Source organism: Gopherus evgoodei, chromosome 5 (genome assembly GCF_007399415.2).
Source record: "Gopherus evgoodei ecotype Sinaloan lineage chromosome 5, rGopEvg1_v1.p, whole genome shotgun sequence".
Taxonomy (NCBI): domain Eukaryota; kingdom Metazoa; phylum Chordata; order Testudines; family Testudinidae; genus Gopherus; species Gopherus evgoodei.
In genome coordinates this window covers 86,586,166-86,601,779 of record NC_044326.1, presented here as the reverse complement: position 1 = coordinate 86,601,779, position 15,614 = coordinate 86,586,166, and the positions used below count along the sequence as shown (strand labels likewise).

Genomic DNA, 15,614 nt, shown 5'->3' with positions numbered 1-15,614 from the left:
TGCATTATCCTGTTTAGGTCATTTAAGAAAAAGAAGGAAACACTGAATTCTAAATATCTTAAAGGATTATTTTTGAATATTAATTTTAACTCAAAGTAATTAGCTAATTTATTTGTAAATTCTCAGAAAATTCACTCAAAGACTAAGTAATATAATTTTGAGGAGGATTGCTGTATTATTCATACATAATGAAGTGCCCGAATCCCTGCTGTAAGTGCAAAACTCAACTTTAACTAAGATCCCATGAGTGGTACTTCCATAATTAATATATTTAATATCAAACTTCCTACTTTCTATATTATACATATATTATATAGAGTGTTACTGCACATTCTTGCATATATCTTCACATAGATATAAGCCAGAGAAGTTAATAAAAATATTTCAATAAAATTAAGAAAACTCTCAACTAATGTATGTAAATAGGCACTTATTTTTGTTGTACATTTGTCTCAAATCTGTCACATGAAGTGCATTTTAAATGAGCTTTTTAAAAATGGAATAGCTCTTCAGATGATACTAAATTAATATACATTTTTGGTACACTTTTCCTTTCTGACACTCCATTGTGTTTTCCACTGCATATACATCCACTCATAAAGAGCCATTCATTTACCTTAACAAAACAGTTGTGTGCTAAGGAAATGTGTCTATTTTAAGTATATTTAGGGTGTTTATCACTACAGTACCATATTTTAATGCCTATAATTATTTTAGATATGAAATGGTGAATGTAATTTTTCATCACCAATACTCATGAAACTTACATACGTGCTTAACTTTATGCCTTTTGAGTAGTCCTATTGAAGTCTGTAAAGTTAAAACATATACATCTTTGAAGGTATGGAAAAATCTTTACAAAATGAACTACATTTCCAAACTATGCAAAACAAATTTAACAATTGCTCAAAGTTTGTACTATTTAATTGCAAAATAACAATCCCTTATTCTGTGACTCTCTAAAACAAAATCAACTTTCTACTCTTCATCTTTCACCTGTAGGACAAAAAGATTTCAGTCTACTGAGTTAACTCTGAATGCTAATTATTCAGTAATTACTTATACTTGTATTTTAATATTACATTTATTGCTGATTGAGGGGTATTTTTCCCCACCAGAAGTTTGGTTTCTGTGACTTGAAAACCAAATCTCAGTCCCCTGATACCTCCTAAAATGACTCTTCCACATCTTTCCTTAGAATTGTATGCAGGGAAAGGAAAGCCATCAAATAAGCACACCAAGATGTTAGAAACTTAAAGCTATACAATAACTTCAAACATTCATTTTAGTGAAATTTTACACTAAATTAAAAGTGGGTAGACACTTGCTGGGAAGGGAATATGTAGGAGGAAACTAAGGGAGTGTGTTTGTGCTTCATACATTAGAGTTATGAGGCAAACCTTGCCACCTAAATATTAGTAATAGAAACCTGGACCAAACTAGCCTCTGGAGTGCCCATCTACTAAGATTTTAAGTTAAAAAAAATTATCTGGTACCATAAACTTGAATCCTCCAATTTAGACAGTAGGAAAATGAGCAGCTAAAAACTCAGCCCAGAGGATAAGAGACTAGAGCGGGGTGGGCAAACTACAGCCTGCAGGCCAGATCTTGGGGGTTTAGATCCAGCTCCTCGGCGGTTTAGATCCAGCCCACAGTGCTGCCAGCACCACATTCCTGTGGCCCCCAGGTGGGGGTAGGGGGAGACAGAGGACTCTGTGCTGGTGCCCTTGTGTCCAGGCACTGCCGCCACAGGCCGGGAAAGGGGAAACTGCAGCCAATGGGAACTTCAGGGGAGGTACCTGGAGATGCAGCAATGGCCCTCTCAAGGACTGAACTCACAACCCTGAGTTTAGCAGGCCAATGTTCAAACCACTGAGCTACCCCTCCCGCCCCTTAATGGGTACAAATCCATTTTGCTATTCTGTTATCAACAAACTGATCTAAGGACCACAAAAAGAAGTTAATCATATGATTAATATCATACCTCTTTGATCAGACTCTACTCTTTCCCCAGAACCAGCTGGGCACTGTCGAGAATACATTTCCTCTTTAGGATAGGTCTCTTGTCATAGTCACTGGAGGAGCAGTCTATTTACTCACAAGCTTCTTACAGTAACTCCTCACTTAAAGTAGTCCTGGCTAACATTGTTTTGTTGTTCTGCTGCTGATCAGTTAGGGAACATGCTAGTTTAAAGTTGTGCAATGCTCCCTTCTAACCTTGTTTGGCAGCCATCTGCTTTGTCCACTGCTTGCAGGAAGAGCAGCCTGTTGCAGCGAGCTGGTGGGGGACTTGGAACCAGGCTGGACCGGCAGCTCCCCTATCAGCTCCCTGCTCCCATAAGCAGCTGCCCAGCAGGCTAGTAATTGCAGCTGTCCCTCCCCGCCACTGCCATGTGCTGCTCCTGCCTTCTGCCTTGGAGCTGCTCCTTGACACTCCTGTTTGCTGTGCAGGGGCAAGTAGGGGGGGCTAATGTCAGGGTGTCCCCCTCCCTTCTGCTCCTACACCCTGCTTACCCCATCTACTCCATATAGAGCAGGATGGGGAGACAGAGAGAGACAGAGAGCCTGGGGCAGCAGCTGCTCTCTCAACTTCCTGATCCACTTAAAAAGACAATGCACTTAAGAGTGGGTCAGCTTACTTAAAGAGGCAGTGTTGCATCTCTCTCTCTCCCCCAAACACAAGGTGTATGTCTGTCTCTGTCTGCTATGCTATCTCCTCTCCCCTCCATTCCTGCTGCTTTGTAGAGTGAGAGGCTACATTAACAACAATGTGCTAGTTCATCATCAACAGCCGAGTGCTAGTTCATCATTTAGCACAGGGGTTCTCAAACTGAGGTTATTACGGGGGGGGGGTGGAGGTCACGAGGGGTCAGCGTCCACCTCAAACCCTGCTTTGCCTCTAGCATTTACAATGGCGTTAAATATATTTTTTTTAAAAGTATTTTTAATTTATGGGTGGGGGTGCCGCATTCAGAGGCTTGCTATATGAAAGGGGTCACCAGTACAAAAGTTTGAGAACCACTGATTTAGCAGCAAGACATTCCCTGGGAAATATCCTACCCTCTTACTTCACCACCTCAACCAAGCTTCACAACCATCATAGCTGTGAACAGTATTAAACTGTATGTTTAAAATGTACAGTGTGTGTGTGTGTGTGTGTGTGTGTGTGTGTGTGTGTGTGTGTGTATATACATATATATATATACACACAGTTTTTTGTCCAGTGAAAAACATTTCCCTGGAACCTAACCCCCACCATTTACATTAATTCTTATGGGGAAATTGGATTAGCTTAACATCGTTTTGCTTAAAGTCGCATTTTCAGGAACATAACGACAACGTTAAGTGAGGAGTTACTGTATTTGCTAAATAGTCAACAAAAAGCCCTACACAAACCTTGGTCCTTGTTAGTGAAAGTGTAACATCTGCCACTTGGAAATATTTTACATTTACAGAGAGTTTGTAAATAACATTTTTTATTTTATTCTGAGCTCGGACCAATTAATATGAGGCAAAACCAAGCTCCTGCAGCACTCAAGGTTATCTCCATGAATTCTTTCAGAGTTCCCCTGGCAAGAGCATTTGTACATTAACTAGCATAATAAAAGGAAAGGCAACAGCCCAAACAGCCACTTGGTAATGGAAATGCCATATTTAAAAATACCAATTAAAATGTTGTCTCAGAGAGAAAATCTTAATGCAGGTGTAGAACGTCATCATTTACCTCTAAGTAATTTGAGACCCTCCAACCCAGGCTTTTTCACCAAGATTCACTGACCTTCAAGTCACCGCTCTCTTTTTGCAGGGGAGGGGGAATATATTAATGAGTCCTAGGCACATTTGCATAAGTCTTATCTTAGTATAGAAGCTACATGTTATGGGAGTAATGGAATTCTGAAGCACAGTCAGATACTTCCCAGTTTTTATCCAAAATTCTCTTACAGCTCTTGAAAGATTTGGGTATATCTGTGACCAAATAAAATTATTTCCTGTATGTCTAACCGAAAAAAACAATTGTGGGTGGAGGAGTGGGAAGCTGATTTGGTGGATATAAAGCAAAGTCTTTAAGGTGTACATTATTTGGAAAATGCCTGGAACTTTACTAAAGCAGTAATTTTCATAACTGCTGAGTTAATACAACATTTTTTTTAAGGCTAGCAACATTGCAGCATTAATCATGAAAATATAACAACATCAGAAAGTGAATAAAAGAAGCACCCACATGAACATTTACCTTCCACTGCTCTTTTGAAGAAAACTTTGCAACTGCCACAGGTAACCACCCCATAATGACATCCAGATGCCTCATCCCCACACACGAGACATACTTTGGAAGGTCTTGAGGATCCAGTTGATACACTTCTAAGAGAGGAGCTGGCAAAAAATAAAATGAAATGATTAATATTTCAAAAAACACTGGCAATAATGTGAAGTTCAATTAATAATTTATAACAAGGTGTATTGCTCTAAACATCTAACAATTAGAGAACCAAAACTCTTTCTAGCATTGCCTGATTGCATACAACCACAGTTGCCTTAATTAGTACATGAAATATTTTTGTTGCTCATTTTAAAATACTCATAAACCTATCAATGCTCAAGTGAGGAAATTTCCAAAAGGGCAATTGTGTTTACTGACAGTAGATGACTAAAATAAATAATAATAAATTAAATAAAACAACAATAATAAATAATCTTTAATTTAGCAATACATGTGTTCAGTACTGTTTAGGTAATGCACTATGCCGTTCTTATTTCTACTCTGACTTACCACATTACTCCACAAGTTTACAGTTAGTTAATATTTCTGTTCATATTACATTTCATTAAACAGCCTAATAGCATATATACTTTTAAAGTATGTTATTTCAAAAAAGCATAGAGAACTTTTCTATAGTATTTTGCCTGACAGAATGGGGGGGGGGGAATGTTGGAGGTGTAGGCAAAGGGTTCAGAAACTTCACATATGGACTAGTATCTTTCAAACTCAGCTTCAAGAACGTGGCACATGGTGGTTTGGGGTTGAACTGGGGATTTATGCACAACCCTCAGTAGATGGCAAACTTGAGACATTCCCCCAACTTCAAGAGTTTCAAGAGTCAGTTCTGCTTGCTGGTCTGGAGATTCCTCATCCCCTTTAAGGAAGCTTGTGCAACTGGCAGTGCTAGTTCAATGCATTTCTTATGCTCAAAGAAGCAGTTGATCAAGAATAAGGAAGGCTTCTGACTCCATCAACCACTACTGTATACCTATGGTCAGGCACAATCTTGCTCCCTAATATCTCATCACTTCCCTTGGCAAGCACAATCAGTTGGCATTCTCATGTGCTCATTACCTTTAATGTAACAAGGATAAATTTTAAAGTATCCACAAAGTTTTATATTGAGTTCCAAATAGCTATACTATTTCAAAATTTCACATATCTGCTACAATGGTATTCTACAGTAGCAGAATAGTTTTATATTAACAGTGAACATTTATTTTCTAACATTCTCAAGCTCAAAAATGTGTATTTATTTGTTCTTCACTGTGAAATACAAAAGTACTCAGATTTTTAATTCATGGTAATATTTATTTATTATAAAGACAGGGGAAAGCCTTGATAAATGTTTCTGAAGGAATAATAATCATTACATTTTTCTCAAGTTGTAGTCCTCAATATAATATATACCTCTCCAACAGCAGAGAAAGCATAAACGGATGGTCATTTTCATAAATCCTGAGTAAAACTACACAACTAAAGCTGCATTTATAACTTAATATTTTAAAGCATTATAGTTGAATACATAGTCTGCTTCAATAATGAATAGGGCTGGTCAAAAAAATCTGTTAAAACTGTTTCTCGATGAAAAACTAAAACTTTTTGCAAAAAACTCTCTGCTTTCACCAGAATATTTCAATTGTTTGTCAAAAACTGCATGAGAACTAAAAATGTTTTCAACTGAAAATCAAAATGTTTTGGCTGAAACATAAAATACTTTGATTCTCGAATGCTGCAGTCCCATTCTCCTGTGTGGCTGAGCTGCTCAGCCAGACTTTACCTCCATGTGAATGCTAGGATGCACTGTCTTCCCTCAGGGAAGACGGTGGTATATCATGGCAAACAACCTGATCAGGGAGCCTGGCCTATATAGCAGTATGGGAGCATGAGACAATTCCCATGAGGCACCATAGTGGCATTTCAGAATTTAAATATTTTGATTTTCAGCCAAAATACTTTTGTTTTAATTTTTTGAGGAAAACTTTAAATTAAAAAGCATTTCCCAACCTATTCTAGTAATGAATGTGAAATTATGTTCTCACTGGATTCACAGGTAAAAAAGAGAAAGCGGGGAGGACGATGGTTGTTTCATGCTTGATGCTACATACCTACACAATATTTACCTACTAAGTACATTCTAAAGCATATACCTACTATATATTTAACAGTGGATTCCTTATGCACCCATAAACCTCCCACCAATTTCAGTGATAGTTTGGGTCAGCATTGGATTATAAATGAATAACACTAGGTTTTTTTTTTTAAAATAAGCTTGCTATATGTTCCTGCATGGTGCACCTTCACCTTTATTGTTTTAAAAATGATGTTAAATTACTTCATACAGTAGGTACAGTTGTTTGTATAATATGGACAATGTATGAAAGTGATCACTTCTAAAAATTTACTGCAATTCATACTGCTAATCTTGAATTCAGTCATTCTGTTCACGAAAGCTATTTCTTACTCAACAGGGATGCACAGATGGTTACACCTTTTTGTCCTAAAGCACTCTTATAATCAAGTTGTCAAGTTTTTCCTCAATGGCTTGACTTAACCATGACAAACAAGATTACTGAAACAAGAACTTTTAAAAATTCCAGGCCAAATATTCAGCATTTCACTCCACAGAACTGGATTTCTAAATTTTTCCACCAGATTAAATAATATCAGTCAGATTTTACATTTACTGAAAGAAACAATCTAAGAATGAAAAACAGTATGTTTCTAAACCAGGAAATAAAGTACATTCACTTTGAAACATTCACTCTCCTAGTCATGTTTCTCCCTCTACTATAAATTATATGAACAAGGACATTATCCTCCTTCCCTTGTGAATCTGCCATATATTACAATCACTGTGCTCCTGCTAACAAAAATGATACTATGGAAAGGGCTGTGATTTTTAAATCATGCTGATGAAGAAATCTGGAGACAGGTATATGGATGTGAGGTTTCATAGTTAGCATTAGACATTCAGTTCAGTTGATTATAACATTGATTATTCTTAGCTCTTTTTCTAGTTTAGTTCTTAAAACAACATATTATTTGGCAAAAATTGCTACTTCTACAGGTCAAAAGAGACCAAAAATTAGTTTGCTCAGGTAATAAATTCTTTGGGGAAAAATGGTAGTCTGATCAAATGAAAATACCAAAGAAGGGCAGAAGTTTTACTAATGACTTCATTCAGTTAGACAAGTAACTAAATGTTTTTTTCAAAATCCCTTCCTAAATCTAATTAAGTTTATATCTGGATATGGCCGAAATAAATCTAGTTTTCAGAAAAATATCACTAAAGGAAAATTGCCAACTTAGGTTTGAACCTCGAAAGGCTTATGTCTGTGCTTAATTTGACATGTTGAAATCAGACTACTCTGATTTGCGTAACTATTTTGCTGTATGAGGACATTAGTAAGGCTGCAATTAAATTGATTTTCCTTTGTTTTCATTAACACACCATTATCCAAATAAACATATTAATGTACCAGTCAATATTCATAGACACACAACAAATATAATGCAAAATACTGGTTGTCCCCGTGGCAGGGTAGGTGGAAGGAGATTGGTTCAGGGTCCCCATCCCCCAGGCTCTCCACTCCCACCATCCTGCTGCTGCCCAGTTCTCATAGGAACTGTGCAAACTCACAAGATCTTTATATTTATGTTTTCTGGATTGAAATGTCTCCTGTAAGTGTTGTGATGAATCAGTTAAACATTTTAAACAAGATAAGCACTTAGTCACTAATTAGAGGAGCAGCTGTTTTCAATATCCTAGAAAAATGATTGCAGGATGACAAACCCTGTTCAAAGTGTTAAGCTGTTGTATTGCAAGATAAACAGGAGACACTTTGGTCTAGAAAACAAGGGGCCAGATTTCTAAAGGTATTTAGGCATCTTAGCTCCCACTGAAAACAATAACATAATTGTTGTTTAACACCTCCCCTCCAAAAAATAAAACATATTTCAAATTAAAGTTTTATTTTGAAACAAAACATATATTTTTCCAAAGTGAATTTTTTTTGGTATTTCTATTTTGTGGGAAATTTCAAAATTCTGTTTTCTCTCCAATTCAGAATTAAAACAAATTTTGAAATATTGCAATTTCTTGCAAAATGAAATCTGAAGTTATTACCAGCTCTAGCTATGGCTGCCATCATTAGGTTTCATTCCAAAAAGAAAGCAGAAGTGCTGCGGCACACCTGTATATTAATACTGTATGTGATGGTAGAGATACCAAACATGATAGAAACATAAGAGGAAAAGAAATGGATCAGATACTGTGGGAAATGTCATCCATATAAATAAGCCAAATTATCTTTTACATCACTAAACAATTATTAGCAATGAAAGATATGACAATAGAATTCCACATATGATCAAGGCTAAAAAAAGCCAACAGTAGTGTTTGTCAGAAGTTTAAAGAAAACAAATAAAAACCGTAAGCAAGATGGCTGATATTCAGCACTGTAGTTAAAAAATATTAATAAACAAATGTCAAATTTCTATATTTAATGAGATCCAAAGAGGGTGGAAAGGAAACAATGAGATCCTAAACATTTTTTTTAGGGCAACTGACACTTCTATTTTGAGCCTTCCAACCACAAAAAATATTGCAGGACTTGAACACAACAGATATAACGGAATACATTTTTATGACTCTTTTATAAGTGTGATGGTAGAGCTCAGGGATCTAGGAAGCAGTCATAATCTCAAATGGATATCTATCTTCTTACAGATTTCTAAAATGGCTGCTTAGAATTTTCCAATAGCATTGGTCACACTGTATAGTATGTGAGAGAGAATAAACCTGTTTTACAGCAGTGTAAATTGGTAGTAGTTAAATACTGGCCTGGACCAACCATTGCCATCAAGCTCATTTGTGCCTTTCCAAGTTGCTGTAAGTAATACTGACATGGAATATTAATTTAAAAAAAACAACAGATTTTGTAAAGAAGAGTCAATAAAAAACACAGATAAGCCACCATTTTAAAAGCTGATTATATGGGCTATTATTCTTCTCAAACCAGATGTTACATACAGAAATACAGTTTAACAAACTTTTGCTCCTTGGTGATAGGCTTGTTTGGAATGCTTGCTTTCAAGCTGTAAAATTGAACATGAACTAACTTGTTCCAAATATTTATTTTTTTTTTAAATCTAAATTACTCATTATGAGTTTGGTTCAGTATAATTGTTTATTCCTTTTTCTGCTGTAATTTCCAATAATCTACAAAAAGAGGCTGTAAGAATTTCGATGCAGGATACAACATTACAACTGAAAGAATAAAGTCATACTGAACTAAAGCTGAAGGGAAGCTGAAAAAACAAACACACATCTTATTCTCACCAAAAACAAATAGTCAAAAGGTACAAAGATTGAGGGGATTTAAAAAATGTAGCTTGCCAGTAGCTCTTTCTATTTCACCATCTCATTCCCATACACGGATTCACCTGTAAATTAACAATCCAGAACAGTTTGCAGTAGCGTGACGAGAAAGCAAGTATGAAAAATCAGGGGGTAATAGGTGCCCATATAAGAAAAAGCCCCAAATATTGAGACTGTCCCTATAAAATCTGGACAACTGGTCACCCTAGTTTGAAGAGATGACTTTTGGTGCTACAAATAAAGTTCACCAGTGTAGTCTGCTTAAGGAGGCAGCATGTGAGCATGAGGGGGGGTGTGTTCACTCCAGTAAGTTAACTTGAGCTCTTACTCAGTTGTTGCCCTTAAATCCCCTCCAGTCCAGACATACAACCCTTTCATCACCCTAGTTTAGTGATGCCTCCTCTCCAGGCTAGATGGCCTGGCTGGAGTTATAGGTTAGAGCTCAGGCGCTGCTTTCAGTTGGACTGGTAACACACTAGGCAAAAGCATGACATATGCATGAGCCCTGCCCCGCACATGGCCCTGCTCCTGCCTCTCCTCTTCCCTCTGAGGCCCCACCTCCATCTGGTCCCACTGAGATCCCGCACCCTTCACTGACTCAACTGTTCCCATTTTTTAATAACTTCTAGGCATTATTAAATAAAGTCAAAGGGGCATGTTTTCCCTGCCTCCTCCTTCCACATGCCTGGGCCCCAATGACTTTAATGGTTTTCTGTGCACTGATCAAAAGAAATACCCCAAAGGAGCTCAAAATGAGATCAGCTCAGGCTTAGAAATCATTAGAGCTGCAAGTATTTAGCTGTGCAAATTGAAACTATGGAATTTTCTCATTTTTGAGTCACCAACAGGACAGCATCTGTGGTCAGGTTAACCTGCAAACTCAAACTGCACTTAACCATTCCTGTTCATAAATGACGCAAAGAGTTTTAATTCTATGAGGTGCTAATCATCCTGAATTACCATTTACTTCAGTAGAAGTTGAAGGCTTTCATTACCTACCAAGAGATGACTTTGCAGGATCTGGCCCTAGAGCTTTACCTTGACATAATGGAGTATTATCATAAATTAACTATAGCCTTCTTTAAGCAGTAGTTTTAGATGGCCTTAAACAAACACAAAAGCATTCAGATTTTACCTTAAAGTAATCTGTTGACTATGGGAAAATGTAAACTTAGTATGTGTAGATCAGCGGTAGCAACCTATGGTATATGTGCCGAAGACAGCATGCAAGCTGATTTTCAGTGGCACTCACACTGCCCAGGCCCTGGCCACTGGTTCGGGGGCTCTGCATTTTAATGTAATTTTAAATGAAACTTATAAACATTTTGAAACCTTATTTACTTTTCATACAACAATAGTGTAGTTATATATTATAGGCTTCTAGAAAGAGACTTTCTAAAAAGGTTAAAATGTATTACTGGCACGCAAAACCTTAAATTAGAGTGAATAAATGAAGACTCGGCACACCACTTCTGAAAGGTTGCCGACCCCTGGTGTAGATAAACAAATTTTGGCAGATGGAAACTGAGCAGTATGTACCCCCAAGGGAATGAATCTAGTTTTCAACAAATGATCAGCTGATCACTGACATTCTAAAATATAATGTGGGTTCCTAAAATTCTTCAGATACAGATATGTACTTTTCTCTAATCACTATCACAAGTAACAAGATCCAGCTACCTGAGGAAATAAAATGTATTTATTCTGCAATTTTGAGATACATAAATACAGCTATCTGTTCAAATGGAATGGTTAACCTAGGAACGAAACATATAAGTTATAGCAAATCTAACTATGCACATTAGAGAGGAATACTGAAGCATGATAGGACATTTTCTTTGACTTTTTAATACCAGGTTCATTTATTTCTATAAAGTGTAGTTTAAATACATGCTTTGGCATTTGTTCTGTGTGGATTATAAATTACAATCTATTGTATGGCAAGATAAGGCAGGAACATAGGTTTACCCATAAAAAGGTTCTAGTTAATTATTGTAAGTTTATTTATGGGGGACTCATTTAACTCCTTCTTGGCTTGCACCACTGCATTCGCTACCTCTCTGAAGAAGAGCAAAGAATAAATCTTTGAGAATCCCGTGTTTCACTGAACCTTCTCACATTTTACTACTCACACAATAAGAAAAAACTAAATGATTTATTATATACCCTAGTCACACTTGCACTCTTGCAGAATGTTTTCTTGGTGATGCCACAGTCAGCAATATTTTAGTACTGCAAAATAGATTAAGTCAAATGAGTTTCACCTGCTGATGTTGGCACTACTGAGACACCATTACTATGCAGGTGCACAGGAAGGATTAGACTGCATGACCATTTTCTTATGCAGTGAGGACTCCTGGGAGGAGGAAAAATGGAAGCAGAGAGCTAGAGGAAAAGAGGCCTATGTGGGAACCAACTGTGAGAGAGGTGCTACCATTAATGGAACTAGTCTAAATTAAAGCCTTTCCTTTCCAACAAAAACCTTACCTTCTCCTTTCATATTCTCATCCCAGTCTTACCCAACCAGCCCACTCATGAACACAATATTTCCCATGTGAAAGAGGACTGAGAGGAAACCATCACCATTAGCCAACCAGAAATGAAATTAAAGCTTAAACTCATTAACTTGAGAGGTAAAGAAAATTAGCTTTCAATGAAGCAAAAAATGTACTGGGTATATCTGGCAAGAGCATATCACTGTGTGATCTAATGGAATACTGATTGCAAAGAGACATCAGTTTAAAAAAGAAGCATGAAAATACATGAAAGGGTCACTATCTGGTTTAATTTTAATTTGTTTAATAATTTACTATTCACACATTGTTTGACTTCTGAGTGTATTATATACTTAAAACCAAAACAATAATCAGTAGTGCCCACAGTGAGCAGTAACAATAGCCTTCTCCAGTAACAAACATTTTACAAAGGAACTACATTTATAAATGGCAAAAAACAAAAACAAAAAAAAAAAAAACAAAAGACAAAAAACAAAACAAAAAACTCAACCACCCTACTGTCCCAGTCTGATGGGGATTAAAATACCACAACAGAAAAACATCCAAAACAACCAACAAATGTGGGGGAAAAATGCACTAAAGCACAAAAAGTTACCATGGAAACAAACACTCCTTTCCAACCATCAAATAAAAGCCTCATTCCTGCAAGCCTTACTCATGTGAGTAGTCCCGCTGACTTCTAAAGACCACTTGCATAAGCACTATTGGAGCTGAAACCAATCAACACAAAACAAAACAAAACAAAAAAAATCTCCATTATTTGTCTGTGCATCAAAGTAAACCTACAACCCACAAAAATGCAAAACTACAGAAATAAGCCATCTGTGCTAAGAGTTTATGCATCAGAACAGTAATAATAGTAACAGGAAGTATTATATTCTAATTCCACATATTCTTAGCTATGTGAACGGTCCTTTTGACTTCAAAGGGAAGTTTGCACAAAATGCAAAACGTCAAACAAATAAGGGAAAAACACTTTAATATAATCAGTGTCTATAATTTATTTCCTTGTAATTTATCATAAGGTGTGTTAACAGATTATAGATACAGAACTATATAATTATTTGGACTTCAGTTTATAAGCATTTTAAGGCAGGCGGCTATATCATCACTATCATTTTATATGTCTCTGCAATGTGTTTTACTTTAATATATGTTAATAAAAAGTTATTTTAGAGAGAAATAAGACTCTAAAGGTACTAAAGGTAGGACACACTAGCTTAAGTGTTACTGAAAAGAAATATGAAAATATCTGACTTGCCTTACCTTCTCAAAAGAATGCTTAGAGTAGCATTCCAGCCTTACCTCACGCTATTATTAGTAGAAGCTCTATCAAGGCACTTCAAAAAAATGTTTCCATACATCATCTGAAATTGTAGGCACATTATGAATTAATGAAAGTATGAGTCTTAAAACAAAAAAAATGGCAATTTTTGGTTTAGTAGAATTATTCATACTATTTTAATGCAGATTATTATCAAATAAAGAAAATATAACCGAAGCTATTTGTTTTATAAAGTTTCATCTGTGGAAGTAGAAAGATGCATGAACACACAAACTCATGCTGAACTGTCTGTGCCCAGTACATCTATATTTGTGTGTGCACCTGCAGGCTTGAAAGTGCAAATCCATATAAAAACCAATTACTGGTTTAAGGTTTGATTTTGTAAAACAGCTGCTCTGTGCACGGAACTCCAAGTTAATGGGAAAACTATACTTGGAACAGCTGCAGAATTTGGTCAATATGACAGATGACCTATGTGACAGAGAGAAGAGAAAGAGAGCAAGCGAGAAAGAAAGAAGTTGGTACCTGAAAAACTATCAAGCCAACAGTTAAACCTATGAAGTCCAATCAAGAGAAAATATCCATGGCATTGCAGGCCACACAAACATTAGAAAGCCATAGATGCTGACTCTCCAGTTGGCCAGCTGCAGAAGGAATGGGGGGGAGGGGAAGGGAAATCAGTAGCTCTGTGCTGAAGAATTGCTCTTCCCATATTACAGGTTCCAGCACCTCCATAAAGAATCCTGCCACCAACCTGGAAAAATAGAGAAGCAAAGTCCAACTTCTACCACTCTTTCATTGTTCAACTGCCAGTGGAGTTAGGTCAAGTCTAGTATTAGAAAGCAGGTCTAAATTCCCTTACCCTTGGCTACCACCTTTGCAGTTCCCAGTTTTGCAAGGTGTAGCGGTGATCTTTCAGGCACTTGGTTAGGATAACACTGTGCTAAACAATTCTGTATTGGCAAGGCAATGAGTCATACCTATCAACCTTTAGAACAAAAGTGAGAGGAACATATCACTTACACAGATAAAACTCGGATAAGGTCAGGGATGGGAAGATCTTTTCTGACTTGGCTAAATGTCCAGAAGAGTTTTCAGTTCCTCTCCCCGCTCACCCATCCACGATTTAAAGCAAGCAAACTTTGTAGTTAAAAACTATTTATTTCAAAATGAACAAAACACAATATACCTCTTTTTATTCTCTTTTCTCTTCCTATCTCCTATGCTTTATTTTGTCACAGTGAGTCTTTCTGTCTTCAAGATTTCCAATCTTCTTTCCTCCCCACCCTACTTTCATTCCTCCCTCCAACTCGCCCACCCCTTTTAAATTCTTCCCATTTTCTCCTTCCCTCTGCTTGGCCTTCCTATTCCCCATTCTTCTCTTCATTCCCTGAGCCCATGCCAACAGCTCTTTACCCTCCTTCTCCAGAGGTTCTCTTCCCATCATTTTCTCCCTCTTGGGTTCTTCTCTTCTTTCCTCAATACCCTGTGTTTTTCCGGGCTGTGGTCTGGATGACGCAGAGCGTGATTGCAGCTCCAGCAGTCATAACCAAGGTAACTTTAATGTAGCTAGCTTGTGTCCTGGAGCCATGGACTCACTCACTAAGGCCTTGATTCAGCAAAGCTCTTAAGCACCTGCTTATTTTAAAGAGAATGAGTAGTGGTGTTTCCAACAATCACAATTTCTTCACAAGTCACAGGATTTTAGCCAGGGTTGGAGCCAGTCTAGCTATGATGTGAAAAGCTCCAGTAATCATAGGTGGCAAAGGAAAACAAATTTTTTTTGAGGGGAGGGTTGAGCGGGGCCATAGCCACAGGTAGGCCATGGGCCACTCAATTAGTATCCAGGCCCACCCAAATCTGAGCACCAGGCACTGTGCTTAAGGTAAGGGGGCTCACAGAGGGTCTCAGCCCCACATTTCCCCCCCCTCCCAAATTAAGCTGGGTTACTGAGGGGTACAGTCTTTTAGTAAAACTGTTTCTGTATCATACTGTTCCACTCAGCTCTGCTTTCTCATCAACACAGACTCGGATTCCGTCCACACCACTCAGCTCCAGTTAGCACCTCCCCATTGCCTGATTGGCTCTCAGCTTCCAAACAGGTTCTGGCCAGGCCTCTGCCCCCCCCCCCCAGCAGTGGACAGGGGCAGGGCACACCTCCACCAATGG

At 37.5% G+C, this 15,614-nt stretch overlaps 1 protein-coding gene across 1 annotated transcript in view; it reads right to left on the bottom strand.

Annotated features, from left to right (window-relative positions):
* Positions 1-15,614, bottom strand: part of NR3C2 (nuclear receptor subfamily 3 group C member 2) — a 265,632-nt gene that overhangs the window by 115,075 nt on the left and 134,943 nt on the right. The window contains 1 exon segment of the mRNA XM_030563606.1: positions 4,235-4,374. Coding sequence (XP_030419466.1) covers positions 4,235-4,374 — 140 coding nt within the window.